Source organism: Rhinolophus hipposideros (assembly GCF_964194185.1).
Source record: "Rhinolophus hipposideros genome assembly, chromosome: 3".
Taxonomy (NCBI): domain Eukaryota; kingdom Metazoa; phylum Chordata; class Mammalia; order Chiroptera; family Rhinolophidae; genus Rhinolophus; species Rhinolophus hipposideros.
In genome coordinates this window covers 37736632-37757657 of record NC_138049.1, presented here as the reverse complement: position 1 = coordinate 37757657, position 21026 = coordinate 37736632, and the positions used below count along the sequence as shown (strand labels likewise).

Here is a 21026-nt window from a genome sequence, read left to right as displayed (position 1 = left end):
GGTAGGCGACCACAGTGATATTCAGCAATGAAGTATGTAGCACATTTTCTAGGATGAGTTCGCAAACTTAATTGTCAGACCTAGTTTATATTAATCTCAAGTTTATTGACTATTTCTTCCGTTATCTTTAAATTTCCATTAAGACCATCTACAGAATTATTTTAGAAAATAAAATATTTGGTTTAGAATTTCTATCTGGCATTTTTATACAGTTCATACTTCTCCACCATAATTTTTAATTTGTTAATTCGCTATAAGCATAGTGTCTTTTGCCTTCCATTTACTAATAACTGCTTTAAAATCCTTCATAAATAATTCCAACTTCATCATTTCACAATCTCTATCAGTTGCGTTTTTCTGGAGTTTGAATTGCATTTCTCTTTTTCTCTATATGTCTAATACTTTTGGATTGTATCCCATACATTGTGCAGAATATGATGTAGAAATGCTGGATTCTGTTATATTTCCCAAAAGAGTGCTGATTTTAATTTAGTAGTTGATGTGGCTAAACCCGAACTCTAAACTCTGCTTACTGTGGTAGAAACATTTGATATCTGTTAAATTCAAGCGCACAGTTCAGGAGATAATGACATATTTGGACAGACTATATACACAGTTTGGAGTACCCTCTATATTCCTCTCTCCTCTCCAGGCATCTCCTTGCCTTTTCCAGTTGCTGTTAGTCCCTAAATCTTGTCTTCTGGTTTTTACAAGTTTGTTAGAGTATGGATTTTTATCTGTGGAGCACCAACTGGTACTTGCCCAGGCAAAAATCTGTTAAATCCAGAATATTTAACAGTAGGATTCTCTTCATCTGTTTTGACTCCCCTCCATTTTTTGACTTTTTTTTTTTTTTTTTTTTTGCCATTCCAGTGCTTTTAAACAGTTGCTTTTTAAGTTATTTTTCCTGACTTTGTGTTTTCTGCTAGAGGGAACTAGTCCACCATTACAGAAAGCAGAATATTTTTCTTTTCTTTTTTTATTTTGATTAATTTTATGACACCCTTTGAATGAAAATTTCCCAGGCTACCATAAAATCAAAGCCAGGAATCATCATTTCATTTTACTGAAATTTGGAAAGCATGTTAAATATATAAAACCCATTGAATTACAATAGGACATTGTGTGGGTACTTAAGAGTTTTGTTTTGTTTGGTTTGTTTCGGTTTTACTACATTACTCTAAATGAGATAGCACCTTCTTTCTGCCTACCCTTTCTTCAAATAATCCTAACAATTTTCTATTAGATTTGAATTCAAGGAGAAAAAGTGTTTTTGCTTTTTTTTTCTTTTCATCAATTGGTTTTTGTTTCAGGGTTTTTTGTGTGTTTGTTTTCTAACATGTCTGGTGTGCATTACTCTTTATTAACAAATAAAAATTTTAGTGAAAATATTATAAAAGGAAAACATCCTTCTAAAACTTAATTCCCAGAGAACACTGGTATTTCTATCATTCACTAAATTTATTGTAAAAATTAAAAAAAAGAAAAAGAAAAAAATAGAAATGAAACAAGAGGAGGGAAAAGAAAAAGTAGGAAAGACTGCTGGATGTAACAGAATCTAGATTAAAGTCTGGATAAAGAAATTTCTGAGAGATATACTTAAAATTTGTACATAATTAGATAAATGATTTCTTACCTTTTGACAGCTTCTGTCTATAGGATCCACTGGAGTAGATCTGGGATGGGTTACTCTAACATCATCTCTTCCACATTCCAGATTGGCCCATAATTCAGTTATAAGCGCATTAATAAACCCTAAAAAGAATTATTTTACATCATATTTATAGTATACTATTTCTTTGGATTATGGAGGCAAGATATAAGTATCCCTCTGACAAGACTGGTCCAAACTGGCCAAAGACACATAAGAAATAACCTCCAACCTTTATCCTCATTATCATAAAACTGTAGAATGATGAAATTCTTAGAGACTATTTTCCTGTAGGACTGAATTTTGAGTACCAGCTTTTATCCTCTGGCCAATAACTTCTCTCAGCATGTTTTCTGAAAAATAAGGTTTACAATTTACTCTGCAAATGAGCCAACAGTGAAAGGTAGGGTGTGGGGTAGAGAAAGTATTAGAATCAAAGGTAGCATCCAAAGAGTATATGCATTCCTTTATTCTAATTATTTTTTGTAATTCCACATGCTTAGAACATTTTTCCAATTTATACAACTTTTGGCTCAGTTGTCTTTAAATTCGCATGAGTCAGGTATTATATATCTTAATGAAAGCGACTATTCAGTCTGATTACTAAATCTTTTATGAAGAATCAAATCATATGGAAACATGTAAAGCAGAACATCTAATTATAAAATCAGTAGTTTTTTTAATAATAGCATTAGAGCAGAAAGAGTTTTGTAATAGAAAAAACATAGGCTCTGAAACTGAGCCTATCGGGTTTCAAACTACAAATCTGCCAGTTTACTAGGTGCATGTCCCCAGACAAATCCCTTGACTTCTTAGAGCATCAGTTTCCCCATGTGAAAACTGAAACAATAGTGCTACATTCAAGTATAAATAAGGTCATATATGTAGAGTTGTCAATATAGTATCAAAGACATTACAAGAACTCAAGAGTGTTAATCTTTCTTCCTCTGTCCTATGAAAAATTGCCTTTAAGTCTGTCATGAAAAGTTTGATACTATCAGGCTCAGAAGTTTAATGACTTGAACAACAAGAAAATCTGAGATTAAATCTAATCTCCAAATACTTTTATTAATCTGCCCTGAGTACTATAATAAATTGGATTTCAGTCTAAATAGAAGAAAAAATAAACTTAGGGCAACTTCTGCCAAGAAAAGTGTTTTATAATACAAGAAGTACAGATTAGTTCAGCCATAAAATATTTAAAATATGCTATAGAAAAATATTTTTATTTAACGAGAGACTCAATAGTGATCACTGATGTTATGATTCATCAACTCTAAGCCTTTAAAAATATAATTATAGCATCTCTATCAGAGATTACATCTTGTGTCTGGTTCAGGGTTCAGAGATAACCTTAAGATACGATGCATTAAATTCCCAATATTTGCACTTCTTAGAAATCCAATCCATGGTGGATTATACACATGCCGACTGCAAACTGCAAAGATAGTGGTGAAAGGCAAGAGGGGAGAGGGAAGCTTTCAAAAAGGAAAGAGGAAGAAAGGGAGTAAAAGGGTATGTCTGTGTGATAACTATTATAATTGTCCATTTTGATGCCACTGAAACTGAAGCGTTAAGAAACCCTATCAGATGCAATTGTACTGAAAGAGGATGATATTCTTGATTTATAAGATGAAGGCAGCTTCTTAAAGCATCTAGTGTTTCTTAGTTTGGTTCATTATGTGCCACTGTTCTGAGGAAAACGCCCAAGGAGGTATATTTTTCACAGGAAAAGAAAATTCCCAGTGGGATTTGATGGAAAAGATAAAAAGGAAACCCTGTAACTTTCTTTTACCTAAGGCCTAACGTCCTTACTCGAGTAATATCCTGATACTTGACCATGCCAATTAAATTTTCCATTTTATTTAAATAATTACAATTCTACTTAGAAGAAAAACTGACCTGAACTTTGCAGTGCTCTTGCACCTGCTGCTGTTGATGCCACTTGTGTAACCAAAACGTCATAGCCAAACTTCTTATGCCTGCTGATCTAAACAACATAAATAGGGAACAATAGTGAGAAGCAGGTTAATGTTTTATTTGTATGTTACATGTAGAGCTACTGACTTTTTAAAACTGGGACACTACACATTCTTTCAAGTAAATGTAACAACATTCTTTCAAGTAAATGTAACAAGGGCAACAACATCAAACTCAGAAACTGTAACAATTAATGAGTTAATACTAATGTAATATTTTTGACAATCTTATTTCAGATTTAGGTTCTGGCCCCAGCCCTAAAACTAAGTAGCTTTTTGACCTTGAACAAGTCACTTCTTTCTCTGGGTCTAAATCTCTTCATACATAAAGTAAGGGACTTTGATCATATGTAAAGTAAGGTTTCTTCCAACTCTAAATTCTATTATCTTATTATATTATTCTTTAGGTTGGTTCTTCAACAATAAATTTCCTCATTAATAAATATATACTGACTGCTAGTTTTTTAAACTAGGCTTTTAAATAATCAAACAACTTTAAAAAGAACAATGGTATCTTCTTAGAAATGACAATTATTTTTAGAGGCAATTTTTGCCCCTAAGGAAGAGCAATATATATAAACACCAACAAAGAATGCTAATCATTAATGTACAGGTTTCTAAACAGTATTGTAGGAAACCTTAAATAGTGTGTTATTATACAAAGAGAGTATTATACATATATTCATGGTAAAGTACAGAAGTATCTCTCTTAGCTGAAATCAAAATAAGTACTAACAAAGACATTATAAAACATTCTTTCTTCTAGACTTTGGCTAAGATCAGATTGGTTTATAAAACGTTTGACTTCTAAACAGAGGTAACCATTTAGAATTTATATTTAGTCAATATTTCATTGAAAGGAACTGTTTCAATCAAATTTTTCAAAATATAAACTGTACATTCAGTTTTAAAAGCAAAAAAAAATAAAAATAAACTAAAGGACCATGGAAAAGAATTAGGTTAATTTCTTCAATTTTCTGCTGTTTGTGTCTTTATAATTTGAGTTCCGTTTTCCATTTTCATTCTCCTTAACTTATCATATTAGTCTTACAGTTAAATGACATAGAAGTACAGTAAAATGAATGTCTATCATTTTGCCACTTGCCTTTCTCCATAAAAACTGAAAAAACACCTTACTCAATCACCCCCATTGACCCTGCTGATTCAGGTATCAGTAGCCATAGGTGTTTCCCAGATTCACGCTAAATACTGAAAATGCAGAGGCAGGGAAAACCCATAGAAAAGTTAGAAATGCTTTACTAAACAAGAATCAGATTTCATGAACACGGTAAAATACAAATGTGAATTCTAGTCTTACTTCTGTAACCAGATGTGTAAACATAAGCAGACAGTTTAACCAGCCTGCCTCTCTACTTTCTCTTCAACAAAATTAAGAAAATAGCCTCATTGCTTTCTTAACAAGGTAACTGAGAATCTAAAATTTCAGAAAATGTTCTGAATAGCATAAAGCACCATTAAAGTGTTGTACTAACTTATAAGGTTATAGGTTACTGAGGTTCAGGGTACAATAGCTTCTATTATAACCACCAGCATAGCACAAAGGAAGACAAGATTGCTTTCAAATTTATGAATGTAAAAAATAACATTGTAGTTGTAGGTGTATTACAAGGGTAAAAGCTGTGTCTGCATGATCTCAAGCATCTGAATGAGCAAGGAAAATGTCTTTGAATGGCTTGCATATTTCCAGAAATGTAAAAAAAAAAAAAAAAAAAAGGAAGAAAAACCCAAATGGGTAACTAGTACATCAGGAGATTCAAACTCACCAGCAGAGAAATTCAAATTTAAAAAAAAGAAAGTCTGAAAAACTTGTATACTTGGTATAGTCTGAATGTGTGGCCTTCCAAAATTCATGTGTGTAAATCCTAAGCCCCAAAATAGACAGTAGTAGTGGGGACTTTAGGAGGTGATAAGGTCATAAACGTGGAGACTCCTCATAAATGGGATTAGTGCTCTTAAATCATATCGAAGATCCCAGAGAGGTCCCTAGCCCCTTATGCCGAGGATGTAATGGGAAGTCTGTGAGTCAAAAGACAACTTTCCATTGACCATGCTGGTATCCAGCCTCCAGAGCAGAGAGCCACCCAGTCTGTGGTAATTTGTCATAACAGCCCAAATGGACTAAGACAACATACTACAAGAAATATACATATCCAAGGACATTACACATAACACATTAGTGTGAAAGCCCAGGGTAGGGGAGGTATGCAGAAGGAAACGGAACTGCGAATCAGGAATGACAGGCGATAAAATTAATCAAGACAGAAACCTTCCATGGACAACTGAAAATAGTAGGCCATGAACTGAGACATGTAAAAAAATTTTCTATACTTGAGGTCCATTTAAATAAAACAAACAATAAAAACCCGTATCTGTACATACAAACTGAATATCATAAACCCACGAACTAATGTTCGTATGTGTTATTTATAGACATGGCCTGGGCCCTCCCTCAGGAACTACTTATTCTTCACAAGCAAAAGCAACTCTAAAAGTTAATTATTTGCTTTTTTATAGGCTTAAACAAAAAACAAAAAATTAGAATTCAAGACTAAGGAAAAACAAAGTAATATTTACAATCAGGTAACGTAATAATAACACATCAAAAAACAACACCAAAAAAAAAACCACAAAAAACAACAACACATGCCAGAGACAAAGAAAACTCTTCTAAAATCAGACCTATGATCCTACAAAGCCCAGAAGTCTAGAGATTTTAACACCAAATAACTGACTATACCTCAATGACTTCTGTCTTAGAAAGGCATATTATACTGTAAATTTAATTTAATAGTAGCAATAATAAAGTCCCTCTACAAATAGTTTTGTTTCTTTTTAAATGTGAGGCTTACACTCTCACTGACATGTACACTTAGACCCAACAGATTTTTCTCCTGGAATTCCACCCAATTTTTGTATATCCAGATGTTTGATATCACATTTATAAAACATCTAGATTAGCTGAAATTTTCAATTCCATCTCATTGTTTGCCACCCTGTAAATATAGCCATAGATACCAGCATCAACTCACTAACGCTTTCTAGAAAAGAATATCACGTTAAATATTACCATTCTGTATGGCTTTTTAACTGAGGTTTAATAACCTCTTCACGCACAAAAAACAGAATGATCTTCTTAATGGCTTTGAAAGAAACAAAAATTCCTTCTGCCTGTGGCAGATGGTAATTCATACCTGCAATTTTTTTGCATATCGGTTGAACATAAATGTCACACATTCGTTGATGGCACCTGTTCTTTGAAGAAGTAGTAGTCCTTTGGGGGTGGCAGCAAAATGTAGTAAATCATCTAACAAATTCTCTTCCCAAGCCATACTGAAACAGGTAAAAGAAAGGTATGAGTTTCTTTATTATACTCAAACTGAAAAGAAAATATTTCAGCTTAATACTGCTGACAATTAAATTTAGAGTTCACATTGGTTGCAAAGTACTCAATCAATGTTTAAAAATATAATAAAAAGCATATCTTCCTTGATAGTGAACACTTTTATTCTTATATTTATATCCCAATAATTTTCCTGAATGAATTAAATGTTAACTGGGTATGCCAGCATTTTTATTACACCAAGGCTCCCTATCCATTCCTTAAATTCATTTTGTCTTCCTATTATAATTCTGCCGTGCCTGGATTTCCCAAGCCCAAACTCTCCATCATATTGAAATATACTTTCTTTTCACTTTAGAGTACCTATCTTGTGACTTTCTAAAGCAAATCAAGCATATTATCTTTATTTTAACAGGTTTTTAATTATACTTCTGGAGAATGACATGTTTTTTCTCAAAACATTTCTAAAAGGAAGACTCGTAGCATTCTCCAGAGAAATAAACTTGAAACAGTCAGATGACACAGTTAATAAAAGAGTCAGAGCTAGAAAACTGGAAACACAGGAAGGAATATGAGCACTTCATTCTGAAGTACCAGAAGTAAGAGAAAACATAATACCTACTGGGTAGTCCTAGTTGTCTGAAAACAAACTGTGGAGATTAAAATAGGTCAAAATCAAATGTTTATATACACAGTGAAGCTAAGTATGTAAAAAGTATGCCTTTCCCCGCCCCTCCAAGGAAGATTCACGTCTATTTGGAAACTTCTTTTAAGAGAGATGTGAAATCTGGGATTTTTCTGATTTAAAAAAAAAATTTGACACATATCCCTCTGTACAAATCACACAGCAATGGTCAAAGATATAACCATGTTCAACTACAAAATAAAAATCACCATGGACAAAAAGAACAGAAGCCTAAAGAAGTGAGACTAGTTTTGGGGCAAATGTAGGCAATGGAAGCTAAATTTGTCTCCAACACAATATATAGCACTAAAAGAGTTACATGTGAGACACAAAACCAGTACCCGACTCAAGACTGCATAGACTAGTAAAAATAATATATATTTAATTGAAATCAAAATTAATATATATTTATATATTTAAAGAAAATATTATAAATAAACAAAATATATATACTATATGCATAAAACTGAGGCTTTTGACAAAGCATAAACTTAGACAGACAGGAGAATACAGATAAAGTCTCATTTCTAAAAATGAGATGATCAATTCATCTTCTAATTCTTTAATTGTATCTGTTTAATATCTCCATCATCACTGACAGGAGCCTTAATGCCAATAAAATGTTTATTTAAAACATGGGGGTAAAAGAGAACAACCATAAAAATGCTGAACAGGGAGCAATGAACACAGAACTAGAATTTAGGAGAAATAAGGCAGGAGGGAGGAAAGTGGGAAAGGAAAAAAAGATTCTCACTTAAAAATGGACTTGCAATCAAACTTCAAATGCTATATGCAGCTAAGAGCGAGAAGAATCAATAGTCATTAAGTGAATTTATTCCAGCTGAAATAATTTTCAGAAATAATGATTTTAAAATAATTGTGTTTCAAAATTCCATTAAAACTGTGAAAACGAAAAGGAGAAATAAAATAAAAAATTAGATTTTTAATAAATAACAATTGGAGTGCTTGGAACTTTCCAATTGTTATTAAAAATCAAAACACAACAAAACAAAAATAAAACAAAACAAAACAAAAAAATAGTCATGTAAAAAGCTGATAGGATAAACTATTCTAGGCCATAGTCAAGATGAGAATTATTGAATTGAATGATAAGTAGAAAAGAAACATTTGAGAAAACAGATGAGAAATAGAGAATAGACTGAAAGGTTTCAATATACAGTTAATAAAAAGTCTAAGAGAAGAAAATGGAAAGAATATTTGAAAAGAAAATAATAAGAATTTTCTACATTTGAGGAAAGACACCAGTCAGTCCAGGCTATAGATCAATAGAACATCCAAAGTACTAAGGAGGATAAACTTCAATGACATAGAAACAGCAAACACCCAAAAAAGAAATTAAAATCCATGAGAGAAAAAAGGTATGACCTATAAAGGAAAGGCAATTATATTGACAGATTTATCAGTTCCTACTTATTCCAGAAGACAGTGGAGTAATAGCTTCAAATTCTGATGAGAAATAATTGTTTATCAAAATCTTTATACCCAGAGAAACTACTGTTTAACAGGGTTGGAAGGGCAGGGAGAGACAAGGAGAGGTTATATGTGTTGACATCATACTAGTCTAGTTAATTGGCCCACATGGTTTTACACTCAAGTTTTACCAAACTACGAAGGAACAAAAAATGCCCATCTCATGCGAACTTTTCAATTAACACAAAATAACAAAAGATACTTGATTCTTTCTATGAAATCATTTAATTTTGATGACAAAAAATGAAATCAACAGCTTTGACTATTACCAAAAAGTCTTATTAAATTTTTTTTGTTCCAAAGACATTAATATCTAATGTTGGGGAAACCTCCTTTTCCCCTGGCATTAAGTTTCATATCTACAGTAGTATAATCCCCAGTTTAACACTGCTTGCCTCTCTCCACCTAATCACTTACTCCTCCCCATGGCAGAAGAACGGATACTGGAGATTTGGAGAATGACTTAAATAAGCATGCTTGGCTGAGCAATTCCTCTCCCCCAGTCTACTTCCTCTTTGTGCAGCCAACTGAAGGAAGCACCCATTCTGCTCTGTTCTATGTAATTAAGTTTGATCTTTGTAAATTCTGCCTTAGAGGAAATCCTATGGGCATCCACTATTGATTGTGACAGAAGGGTAAATCTGTCTAATTCTTGAGATCAATCTTAGGAAAACTGTTATTCAGTATTTTGATTTGCTTGACTTTTTAATCTCTTATTAATTGGTTCATAATTCAGGAGGAAAGGAGTGGCATATAACATATTAGCTCACTCAGACTGTACCATCAAAATTCTAAAAATATTACTGATAGTAAAACATGTTAAGTACATTAATCATGTTCCCTCTTCTAGCCTATTGACCACACTATTTCTTCTACCTGGAATAATGTTCTTCCATTAGTATCAATGTATTCCTTTTCACTTAGTTTAACAACTTTTAGGAAGATTTCCTTACAAGTTCATTAGCAATGAACCCCACATGACCCTAATCATATAAATTTAGCATTCTATCTCACCATATTGTATTTATTTATTTGTACTCTACATTACACAATAAGCTCTCAGGTATATAGGTATCCTCAGAACTCAACAAAGAACTTCATCCAATAAATAGCTGAATGAATGAGTGTAAAATGAATGCATGAATGAAAACAAAGTGACAAATCATAGACTTGCAAAACAACAGATCTGAAAATTACCACAAAAATGAATTGCAGAAATATTTTTCTTACTCCTTAGTGCAAAGAAGAAAAAAAAGGATGTCGATTTAAGTTTATGACAACTATCAGAAAAAAGTTAATTCTCTAAAAATTAGCTATAATTATTTGTTGAACTATTGCACTGTTAAGGAAATGCAAAAGGTTTTTTGTTTGACTGGCTGATTTTCTTTTAGTTAAACTGTGACTACCTAAAAAGAAATATTTGTTTTTGGATTTCTCTTAAGAATATCTCTTAAGATTCTTCTAAGTATTACCTTTTTAGACTATGCCAGAACTCAAGAAGAGAATCCAAGAACATATGTCAGATCTTCATTTTAAAAATACATATATGTATTTTCCCCATTAATCTGACCCCACGTCCTTTTGATATTTGTGAAGAAACATGGAGAGACATCTAAATTAAAAATTGGTGTAAATACTGATTTAAATAACTTTCCCATGCCTAAATCTAATTAAAATGAATTCCCACATATTTTGAAAATATATTTTTAAATATAAATGGACCTCGTTGTCATTTCAAAACACTTTTCTTCTACTGAATTCCTTAGTTAGGTTTCTAGTTTTAGCATTTGGTAATTTTCTAAATTTTCTAGAAATACTAAAAGACGTCAAGTTTCCTAACCCAAAATGTAAATACAGGATGAAGCAAGGATAATAAATATTGCTAGGCTATTTTTTTTAAGGTATAAATATTATATTATATCTCAAGTTCCTCTTAGGTATAATTTTCCTTGATCCTATACGTATACATTTACCTTCCCATAAAACATCTTTGCTACAGTATTCTACTACATTCTCATTTTAAAATTATTTCAGCAAATGTGAAGAAAAAGCAGATGAGTTAATCAATTGTACTTACATGTTTTGGGATTCCTGGCTTATTGAAGACAAAGAATCCGAACCCTCTACTGGAGTAGGAATTCTTTCTGATAGCAAACTTGTCTAAAATATAAATATAACAGATTGATTTACACTATTTTTTTTTACTGATAAGACATCATGCTACATTTTTATATTTGATCTTTATTGTAATTAAAATTAAACGATCTTCAAAAGTTAGATTTGGTTCTTAATTAAATATCATGTAAAGTATTTCATACAGTGTATATTGGGGGGGAAAAGACAATCCATTAATATATACTATATTTGACTACTGCTACATTATGATTTCCAGAGTCCATAATAAAAAATCCAGCTATCAATAAAAATTGCTCAGAAATAACTTCCAAAGAGGAACGTCAGTCTATGCAAAGATAATTTACCTAAAGCCTCTCTTACCATATTTCCCCGAAAATAAGACCTAACAGTAAATTAAGACCTACCTTGATTTTCAGGATGACATCCCCCGAACGTAAGCCCTAATGTGACTTTTGGAGCAAAAATTAATATAACACCCGGTCATATTTTCAGGAAAACACAGTACCAGAAGAAAGGACTTTGTAGTGCCCACTTAGGTCCTAGAGCTGTGTCCTACTAGAAGAGGAGGTACTAAAGTCATCCTGTGCCAAATTAAAAAGCATCATGTCTCCTAGAGCACTGTGATGCTAAAGAAATCATATTTGCCCTCAGCAAAACATTTTAACTGCAGTATGACAGACACTATAATTGTGGCTATATTTCAAATAAAGATTTGCAGGGAGAAAAAGAAAAATCTTGAAAATACTTACCTTCTTCCATGCCTTTGCTATAGATTCATGCAAACTATAAGGAATCAATAACTGCAAGCCTTTACATGTACCATATATTTGGCGACACGCAGAAATAAAAGCTCCTGTAACTGCAGGTAACATTTCCGATCCAGAAAAAATAGAAATATCTTCATCAAGAAGTTTTTTTGAAAACTGAGCAATTATATGAGCACCTGTGGAACTAAAAGATGATACCGAAAGTTGAATCCCAGGCTATAAAGCATGACTTTATAAAACCCTACCAAAAAGGCTAGCCTGACCACAAAGTCCTCATTTGTTTGGCTTCCTTTTAGTCCTCCTCTAGCTTTTCTGACATATCAACATGCTCGTTCTCATCCATATGCAGCTGTCTAATAATGAGAGTATTTTCAGTAGAATAGAGGAAAGAATATAAAGATAGGAAAAGCAACAAATCTTACACACTTTAAAGGGTATAGACACAATGGGTCCAGGACCATGTGTCACCACTTTGCTTGATTTTTATAGTGAAAGCATAACCCTGAGTTCTACGTTCCTAGCACGTGTTACACATTCCGCGGTCTATTAACCAGAATTAATTCCCCCTATCTTAGAATATGTGCACAATTATTTCAAAATATACTAAATGAAGTTTAAGATTACTTTGAGGATTTTTGTTTTTGACTGTGGAATATATCCCGCCAGAAATGTTTGATAGAATTAGGTCATTTGAAATAATTATTTTCACTGCATGTATATGTCACTAACTTGATTGTTTGGTAGTTAAGTTCACTGATTTCCATTTGTTTATATTTTTTTAATTTGACTTTTTATTTTTGATTTAACTTTGTTTTACGTTTAGTATTTAAAATAGCTACATGATCCCAAAGTTAAATTTAGGTTACAAATCTAGGTTACAATCAAGTTATAACCCCAGATGTACCACATCAATAACTCCCAATGCACAAATTATTCTCCTTTCCTCTAAAACTATTTTTTATTACTTTTCAGTTTATCCTTCCATCATTCCCTTTTGAAGAAGATACATATGATTTTATTTATTCATATTCCTTTCTATTATACAAAAGGTAGCATTCTATAAACATTTTTTTGTGCTTTGTTTCTTCACTTCATATATCCTGAGGATAACTCCACAGTAGTACATAGAAAATTCTGCATTCTGTTTGCACAGTTGTTAAATGCTCCTTTGTGTGAACACAATTTAATCAACTAGCCTCTTGTTATTGGACATTTGAGATGATACCAGCCTTTTGCTAATATAAATAATCAGAAAATCTTGACCGCTGCACAATGTAGATTCAGAAAAATTCTTTCTGACATTTTATATGTTATCTGTTTAACGTCAGTATGAGAGAGACCTTAAAAAAAACAAAAACTTAGAAATTATAAAGGCAATGATTGGGAAAAACTTAACTACATACAATTAAATTTTATCTATCTAGCAGATAAAACATAAATAGGGAAGTGATGGACAATAAAAAGAAACATCAGAACTCATAACAAGGGCTAATCTTCCCAATTTTAAGAAAGACGTAATACATATGAATAAGAAAAAGATATCCAATTAAAAATGTCAGATTGAACACATACATTCACATCTGCTTGCTCTTGAAATGCTAAAAAATAAAAGTAAAAGGAATTTTCATAAGACTTGTACAGCCGTCAAAGACTAGGGGAAATGAAAGGATGTGATAGGAACAAAATTTTGGAACCTACAAAGCAGAAAAAAAACAAGTAATTCAGGACCTGGAAAAACTGAATCATCACCCACCATGTAGAAAACAGAATCAAGATGGTTTACTTCATAGACGCTCTCAAAAAACTCAAACTGGTGGCACCAAATGTCTCTTAAATTGGGGGTAAAAGTGGAACTGAAAATAGAAGAGCTGTCTGACAGTCAATTTAAGAAAGAGTCTGACCTCCATAGTCCATTCCAGTATACGTCTTGCAAGGGAGACAGTAGAGTCTCCCTTGACTCTACTGTCCTCCCTTGAGGACAGTAGAGTACCAACCACAGCATTAAATCAAAGTTTATACACTAATGCTTGAGACTCACCACCTTTCCTACCCAGTCGTCTCCTCCCGCTAGGCTTATATTCTCTTCAGGCAGCTAACCCAAAGAGCCTTGTCTATGGAATCTGACCAGAAGAAAAAAAGACTAAAGACACTGAGATTAGAGGTTCCCCAAACAATACTATGGTAAGGTTCCTACGGCAAAGGCCGAAAATGACAAACCTCACTTTCCTGTACAATTTCCAAGAAGCTTTTTACTTTTAAATATTCGAGGAAATCTCTAATTTAAAAGTCAAAGACCAAAACAAAACAAACAAACAAACAAAAAACAGAAAAATCACTTTGGGGAAGAAAAGAAAAATGTAACACATACTCATGAAACAAATAGGATGCTAAAGTAAAGAATGTGCTCTTCCTTAAAAAAAAAACTGAAGATATGAAAATCTCAATTTCAGTAGAAGGGCTGGAAAATAAAACGGAAGAAATTGCCTGGTAAGTTTTTTTTAAAAAAAGGTACAGGAAACAAAACAGATAAGAAAATCCAAATAACAGGAGTTTAAGAAAACACACACACACAATAAATGAAATAAATAATCAGTAAAATGAAAGACATAAATCTTCAGATTAAAAATGTCCATCAAGTAGATAAAAGCAGAATATCAAGAAACATCATCAGAAAATTTCAGAACAGTAATAACCCAAGAGAAGACTGAAAAGCTTCCAGAAAGAGGGGGGAAAAGTGGATAAAGCCACCCTATAATAATGATAAAGGTTCTTACCAGGACGAAAGCTATGCACCAGACCAGGTAACAACTAGTCCCAAATAAAGTAGGTCAGAAGGCTCAAAAAGGAAGGAAGGAAAGAAGGAAGGAAGGAAAGAAAGAAGGAAGGAAGGAAGGAAGGAAGGAAAGAAGGAAGGAAGGAAGGAAGGAAGGAAGGAAGGAAGGAAGGAAGGAAGGAAGGAAGGAAGGGTGATGTCTTTAATAAAATTAAACTGATAGAAATTGTCTAATATTTAAATATACTGAAAGAAGATTTAATTAATTAGGGAAGACCACATGGATGATTTATCAATGAAAGGTAAATACATTGAAAATTATCTCAACAAACAAAAGAAAAACATGATCAATACCAGAAGAAACAAGAAGCTGTGAAAAAAAAGAGAAGAAATCACATCGCTGAGCTCCGAAGATTGTTCATAAGGCGCATACAGTATGACTCTAACTATACTGCACTGATTGGTGGGGCTGGGGGAGGGCGCAGAGAGGGCCAGGCCTGTATATGTGGGTGACTGAGGGGATAAGAAGAGATAAATCATTGAATCAAATCAAGAGATAATGCCTTAAACTGAAATCAAGAAGTATTATACTATTAATGATACAGAAGTAAACTCTAATGGCAACATTTCTAAAGCAGCTGAAAGTAGCTGCTTCTGGAGAACAGGAAGGAACTGCCGCTTTTTATAATAAGCCTTACATGCTTACTGTGTGCATATAAAACTTTCAGTCAAAGAAAAACCAACTAAAAAATGGGCAAATTATATGGAAAGGAACTTATTGTGTTTCCCTAAAAATAAGACCTAGTCGGACAATCAACTCTAATGCGTCTTTTGGAGCAAAAATTAATATAAGACCCGGTCTTATGTTACATAAGACCAGTTCTTATAGTAAAATAAGACCAGTTCTTATATTATAGTAAAATTAAGACCGGGTCTTATATTAATCTTTGCTCCAAAAGACGCATGAGAGCTGATTGTCCAGCTAGGTCTTATTTTCGGGGAAATATGGTACTATTAGGAAATGGAATAGCCAATAACATTATCTCCATAGGAGCAATGAGATGCTCAAATTCAACAAGAGTCAGGTAGATATGGATCAAAACAAGATCTTTCACCCATCAGGTTGCCAAAACCGTTTCAAACTGATTACGTAGTCCCAACAAAAAAATGAAAAGAAGTGCACTCCATGCTTCTCATACACTGCCAGCAAGAAGGTAAAATCTGACAACAGTGGAAAATAATTTGGTAGTATCTATGAGATATAATATATACATGTACCCACAAAGCTGCCAATCAGAATCCTGTCCAGAAAAGGTCTAACTGGAATCTCTCCAACTTATAAAAAATAAGTGGTGGAATCCTCATCTAAACCCATTTTGTCTTAAATATGGACAAAGAGAAACAGCAACATGAAAAGACCAAATAACACAGAAAAGCTATCCCAGAGGAAAGAAGAGGACTTTGGGAATAGATGAGAACAGCTAATTACTGCACTCAAAGAGATTGGGAAAGATCACAGCAATTAAGTAAAAACAGACAACCAGGAAAGCAGATCAATCATGGCAGATTAAACTATGTAGTTTAACTCAGCATCCTCCCTGCAAGCCCCAGAAAAGAAAGGGAATCAAGAAATAAAGAGATATAAGGCCACAATGAAAAAGAAGAAAATAGCCAAAAGATGTCAGCAGTGACTCAATTCAGAAAGCAGCAGCAAGACACGTGGTAACGGGGCAGCCCAGGAGAGGCTGAGCTGTAGAACTCAAGCATGGCCCAGTCCCAAGCACAGAGGTCTGAGGCACAAGGGACAGCTGAGGGCAGGACACAAGTAGGGCTGAAAACAGGAGAAGTGGTCTAAGGTCTCTCAGCCAACAGCCCTTTTCCCATTCTGGTAGAAAACTGGACGCGTATTCTCTAGAGTGGTGAATACTATAGCCATTAGCCATATTAGTTTTTAAACGCAAATAAAATTCATGACTGTTTGGTCACACCAGCCATATTTCTATCGCATCCTGCGTGACAAGAGTTGGGAGCGAGGAGGGCGGCACAGGGTTAAGAAAAGACAATAGTCATGAACAGAGTTTAAGTAGACCAAGGGACCCCAGTCTCAAGGACTGGACACCCGAATCGGCCTCGCATCAGCTTTTACTAGTTAGGGGGGAAGTAAAGGAGATAAAGCTTGTCAATCTCAAGATCTGTGAATTCCATACATCATAATAGGAAACCGATTTAAGTCAATCACCCTTGTCTGCAGACAGCTGGACCATAAGTTTCAACTTCCCCAAGGGACAAAACCTATACGCATACGAATGGCATGGAGAGCACCTCATTGAATCACTTCCCTTGAAGATCTGGGAAGGAATGCAGCCACAGAGGCTGAGGCTTTCCTTAGCCTGAGGAAAGTGGGGGGTTGTGCCCACCTCTGTGAACCCCGTGGGTTCTCCTGTTGGTCCCCACGTGACTGCGTCTGGCTTGAGTTGTTCCTTCCATGAGGAATCTTACTAATCATTGACTGTCCAGTCATCTTTCTGGGAGCAAACAGGGAGGCATAAGGTGCAAACACAAGGTTTAGCAAAGTCCCTGAAAGGATCTGTCTTACAGACTCACCTTTCTTTGGGGGCAGGTACATGGAAACAAACAGTTAAGCTGCTGCGTGGCGACATATTTCAAGTGCTTGGCGACATATTTCAAGTGCTCAATAGTCACAGGTGGCTAGTGGCACCCTTACTAAACAATGCAGATCTAGAACATTCCATCAACACATAAAGCTCTACTGGACACAGTTGTTCTGGAGAAGGTAAGCCCAAGAGGCTGAGTTGGAAGCCAGGCACGACTGAGGTTATCCAGGTGGCACCTGACTGGAGAAGAAGTCAGAGGGGCTGGAGTCGGCATTCTGGAGGAGTGACCCTCCCCCATAGGTCACAGGCTCTAGCGGCCAAACAGGTGCTCCCCAGGCAGGAAAACCCAGCCCATTTGACAGGTACGAAAAATAATAAGCCAAGGACAAGAGCTCTTAGAAAGCAAACATAATTATCAATTTAAAAACATCTTCTATGTGCAGAGCAAAGACACTGAAAAGCAGAACTACGAGAGAAGAGTTAAGGGACCAAGAGTATCACTCCTGGAAATTTAATATCCAATTCACAGGAGTACCAGAAAGAGAAAGCAGAAGCAGAGAAATGATAAAACACACAATAGACGCAAAATCACCTGGACCAAAGGACGCAAATCTTCAGCCTAAAATTGTCCAGATAAAGCCTAAGAAAAGTAAAAACAAAACAAAACAACAACAACAACAAAACGCCTAGTTCAAGTCACACTCTCATGAAACATCAGGCCTGGAAACTTTCAGAGGCAAAAAAGGCTCCTGAGAAAGAAGAAACTCAGATACGGGACTTGGTAATAGTGGATGCTGGAACACAATGTAACAACCCAATGTCTTTAGTTTCCATCTAGCCAAACTATCAGCCAAGTATGAAAATGTATTCATTCTGCCTGAGACAGGTGGGAGTTCAGAAAGCTTACCTCTGTAAAACCCGTTAGGTACATTAAGAAACCACACACAGCACCAGCCCACTTTCTGTAAGGTACATGTCATGTGTACACACTAAAAGCTAACCCTTAGTGCCTCACACATGGTAACACATTTAAAGTTTCAACAGCCCTGTGAAGCAGGTAGTGCTGATTATCCCTAATTCACAGGTGAGGAAATTCAGGCACAGGGAAGTGCAATGACCGAGAGGTAGGACTGGGACGTACCCCCAAGTGGTCCAAACCAGGGCCCATGCACCTAAACCTCATACGCTGCCTCTCAACTTAGTTACTATTGCTACCTCCCTCCTTTGGAAGTTCACTGTCAGGAGTATGTGTTACTTTTGTAGGCAGAAAAAGTAAAAAAAAATATATACTGTATATATATATCAGTGTGAAATAGGTCAAAAATAAAGAATAAGAAACAAAAGAAAAAAAATCACTCCCCTTATACTGAATTACACTTAAGGTAACCCAAGCCTCAATGTCTCCATCTATATAATGGAGATAACCACAGAGGCTCCCTCCTTAGTTGCTCTGAGGATTAAATGGTGAGCTTGGTCCTGTGTGACTACTACCAAAAAGACAAATGTTTCCAGATGTAAACAGATTAACACACACAAATGACGACAAAAAATAAATAATAACAGAAGGCAGAAAAAGAGAGAACAAAGGCAAGTAGATGATATAGGTAGATATTAATCAAACTATATCAATAATCACTCTAAATGTCAACTATCTAAACATATTAATTAAAAAGACAGACTGTCAAACAGATTTTTTTGAAAAGACCCAATTATGTGCTGTCTATAGAATCCCACTTTATATGTAAGGAGAAAGATAGATTAAAAGTAAATGGATGGAGAAAGATACAACATGCTGACAATCAAAAGAAAGCTAGAGTAGCTATTAATTTTAGACAAAGCAGAATTCACAGCAAGAAAAATTATCAAAGAGGGGCATTACATAATAACAAAGAGATCAATTTTCAAAAGATACAACAATCCTTAATAGCATCAAGATATGTAAAGTAGAAACTGACAGAATTGCAAGGAGAAATAGAAAAACCGCAAGTAGAAGAATTCACTAATGGAGCTGGGGATTCCAATATCCTTCTGTCAATAATTGACAGGTCCAGCATGAAGATAATCAGTAAGGACATAGTTGAACAGAAAAACACACACCATCAACCAACTGGATATAATTGACATCTACAGAAAACTTAATCCAACGAAAGCAGAATATACAAGTATGTTTTTCTCAAGCTCACACGGAACATTCACCAAGACCACATTCTGGGCCAGAAAACACCCTTTAACAATTTGAAAATAATATAAATCATAAAAAATATGTTCTCAGATCCATAAATAAAACATAGGTCAAAGAAGTCTCCAAAAAAGTTCAGAAATATTTTGAACTAAATGAAAAATACAACTTACCAAAATCTGTTGGATGCAGCAAAAGCAGTGCTTACAGGGAAATTTACAGCATTGAACCCATATTATTAAAAAAAGAAAGATGTCGAAATCAATAATCTAAGCTTCCATCATAAAAAAAAAAAAAATACTAGAAAAAAAACTAAATCCAATGAAAGCAGAAAATAATAAAAAAACTAGAAATCAATGAAATCAATAACAGGAAATCAATAGAGAAAAAAATTAAAAAATAACTCAAAAGCTAGTGTTTTAAAAGATCAATAAAATTAATATCTTTAGCAAGTTTAAAGAAAAAAAAAGACATAAATTACTAATATCAGAAAAGGAAAAGGGGCCATCAGTAGTGATCCCCCAGACATTAAAAAGGATGTTACGATCTATGATAACCTAGATAAGTGGACCAGTTCCTTGGAAGATACAATCTGCCTAAACTCAGACAAGAAAAAAGAAACTATCTGAATAAGCCCATATCTATAAATGAAACTGAATCAATTAATAATCTTCCAAAACAGAAAATAGGTTCACTGTTGAATTCTATCACATTTAAGGAAGAAATCATACCAAATCTCTACAGTCTCTTCCAGAAGACAGAAGGGAAAGGTATACATCTTAAGTCATTATAAAAACAGTATTACAATGATATCAAGACCAGACAAAGATATCACAAAATCTACAGACCAATATCTCTCATGAACATAGACTCAAAAATCCTTAACAAATATTAGCAAATAAAATTCAACAATGTATAAAAATAATTATATACCACAACCAAGTGAGATTTACTCTACGTATGCCAGTCTGGTTCAATATTCAAAAATCAGTTAATGTAATCCATCACATCAACAGGATAAAATAAAAGAACGGTTACTGTGGCATTATCCTAGATACAAAGGCAAAATCCTAGATACAACTTGGTATCCATTAGTAAGGGGAAAGTCTGAATAAGTTATGTTAAAGCCATATCAAAAATTATTATGGAACTGTTAAGAATAGTGTTTCATTCTGTATTCACCTCAAAAGATAATCATGGTTATACATCCTCTTTTGTAAAGAGGAAATAAATATTCTATGAACATATGTTTGATGCATCATTATAAACACAGAGACATCTAGAAGCATAGCCAAAATGTTAGCACTGGTTGAGCCAGGAGATGAAACTGAAGAAAGGTACAGAAGGTAGATGAGGAAGTAGTTTGCTTTTCCTTTGTATACTTTTGTG

General features: G+C 34.1%; 1 protein-coding gene across 4 annotated transcripts in view; it reads right to left on the bottom strand.

Annotated features, from left to right (window-relative positions):
- The window catches only part of TBC1D32 (TBC1 domain family member 32), a 178647-nt gene that overhangs the window by 102649 nt on the left and 54972 nt on the right, over positions 1–21026 (bottom strand). For all 4 annotated transcript variants that reach the window (XM_081039396.1, XM_081039398.1, XM_081039397.1 and 1 more), the window contains 5 exons: positions 12053–12254; positions 11245–11327; positions 6843–6981; positions 3554–3641; positions 1637–1755 (listed from right to left, as the gene is read on the bottom strand). In XM_081039396.1, the coding sequence (XP_080895522.1) occupies positions 1637–1755; positions 3554–3641; positions 6843–6981; positions 11245–11327; positions 12053–12254 (631 nt within the window). The remainder of the gene's footprint in view (positions 1–1636; positions 1756–3553; positions 3642–6842; positions 6982–11244; positions 11328–12052; positions 12255–21026) is intronic.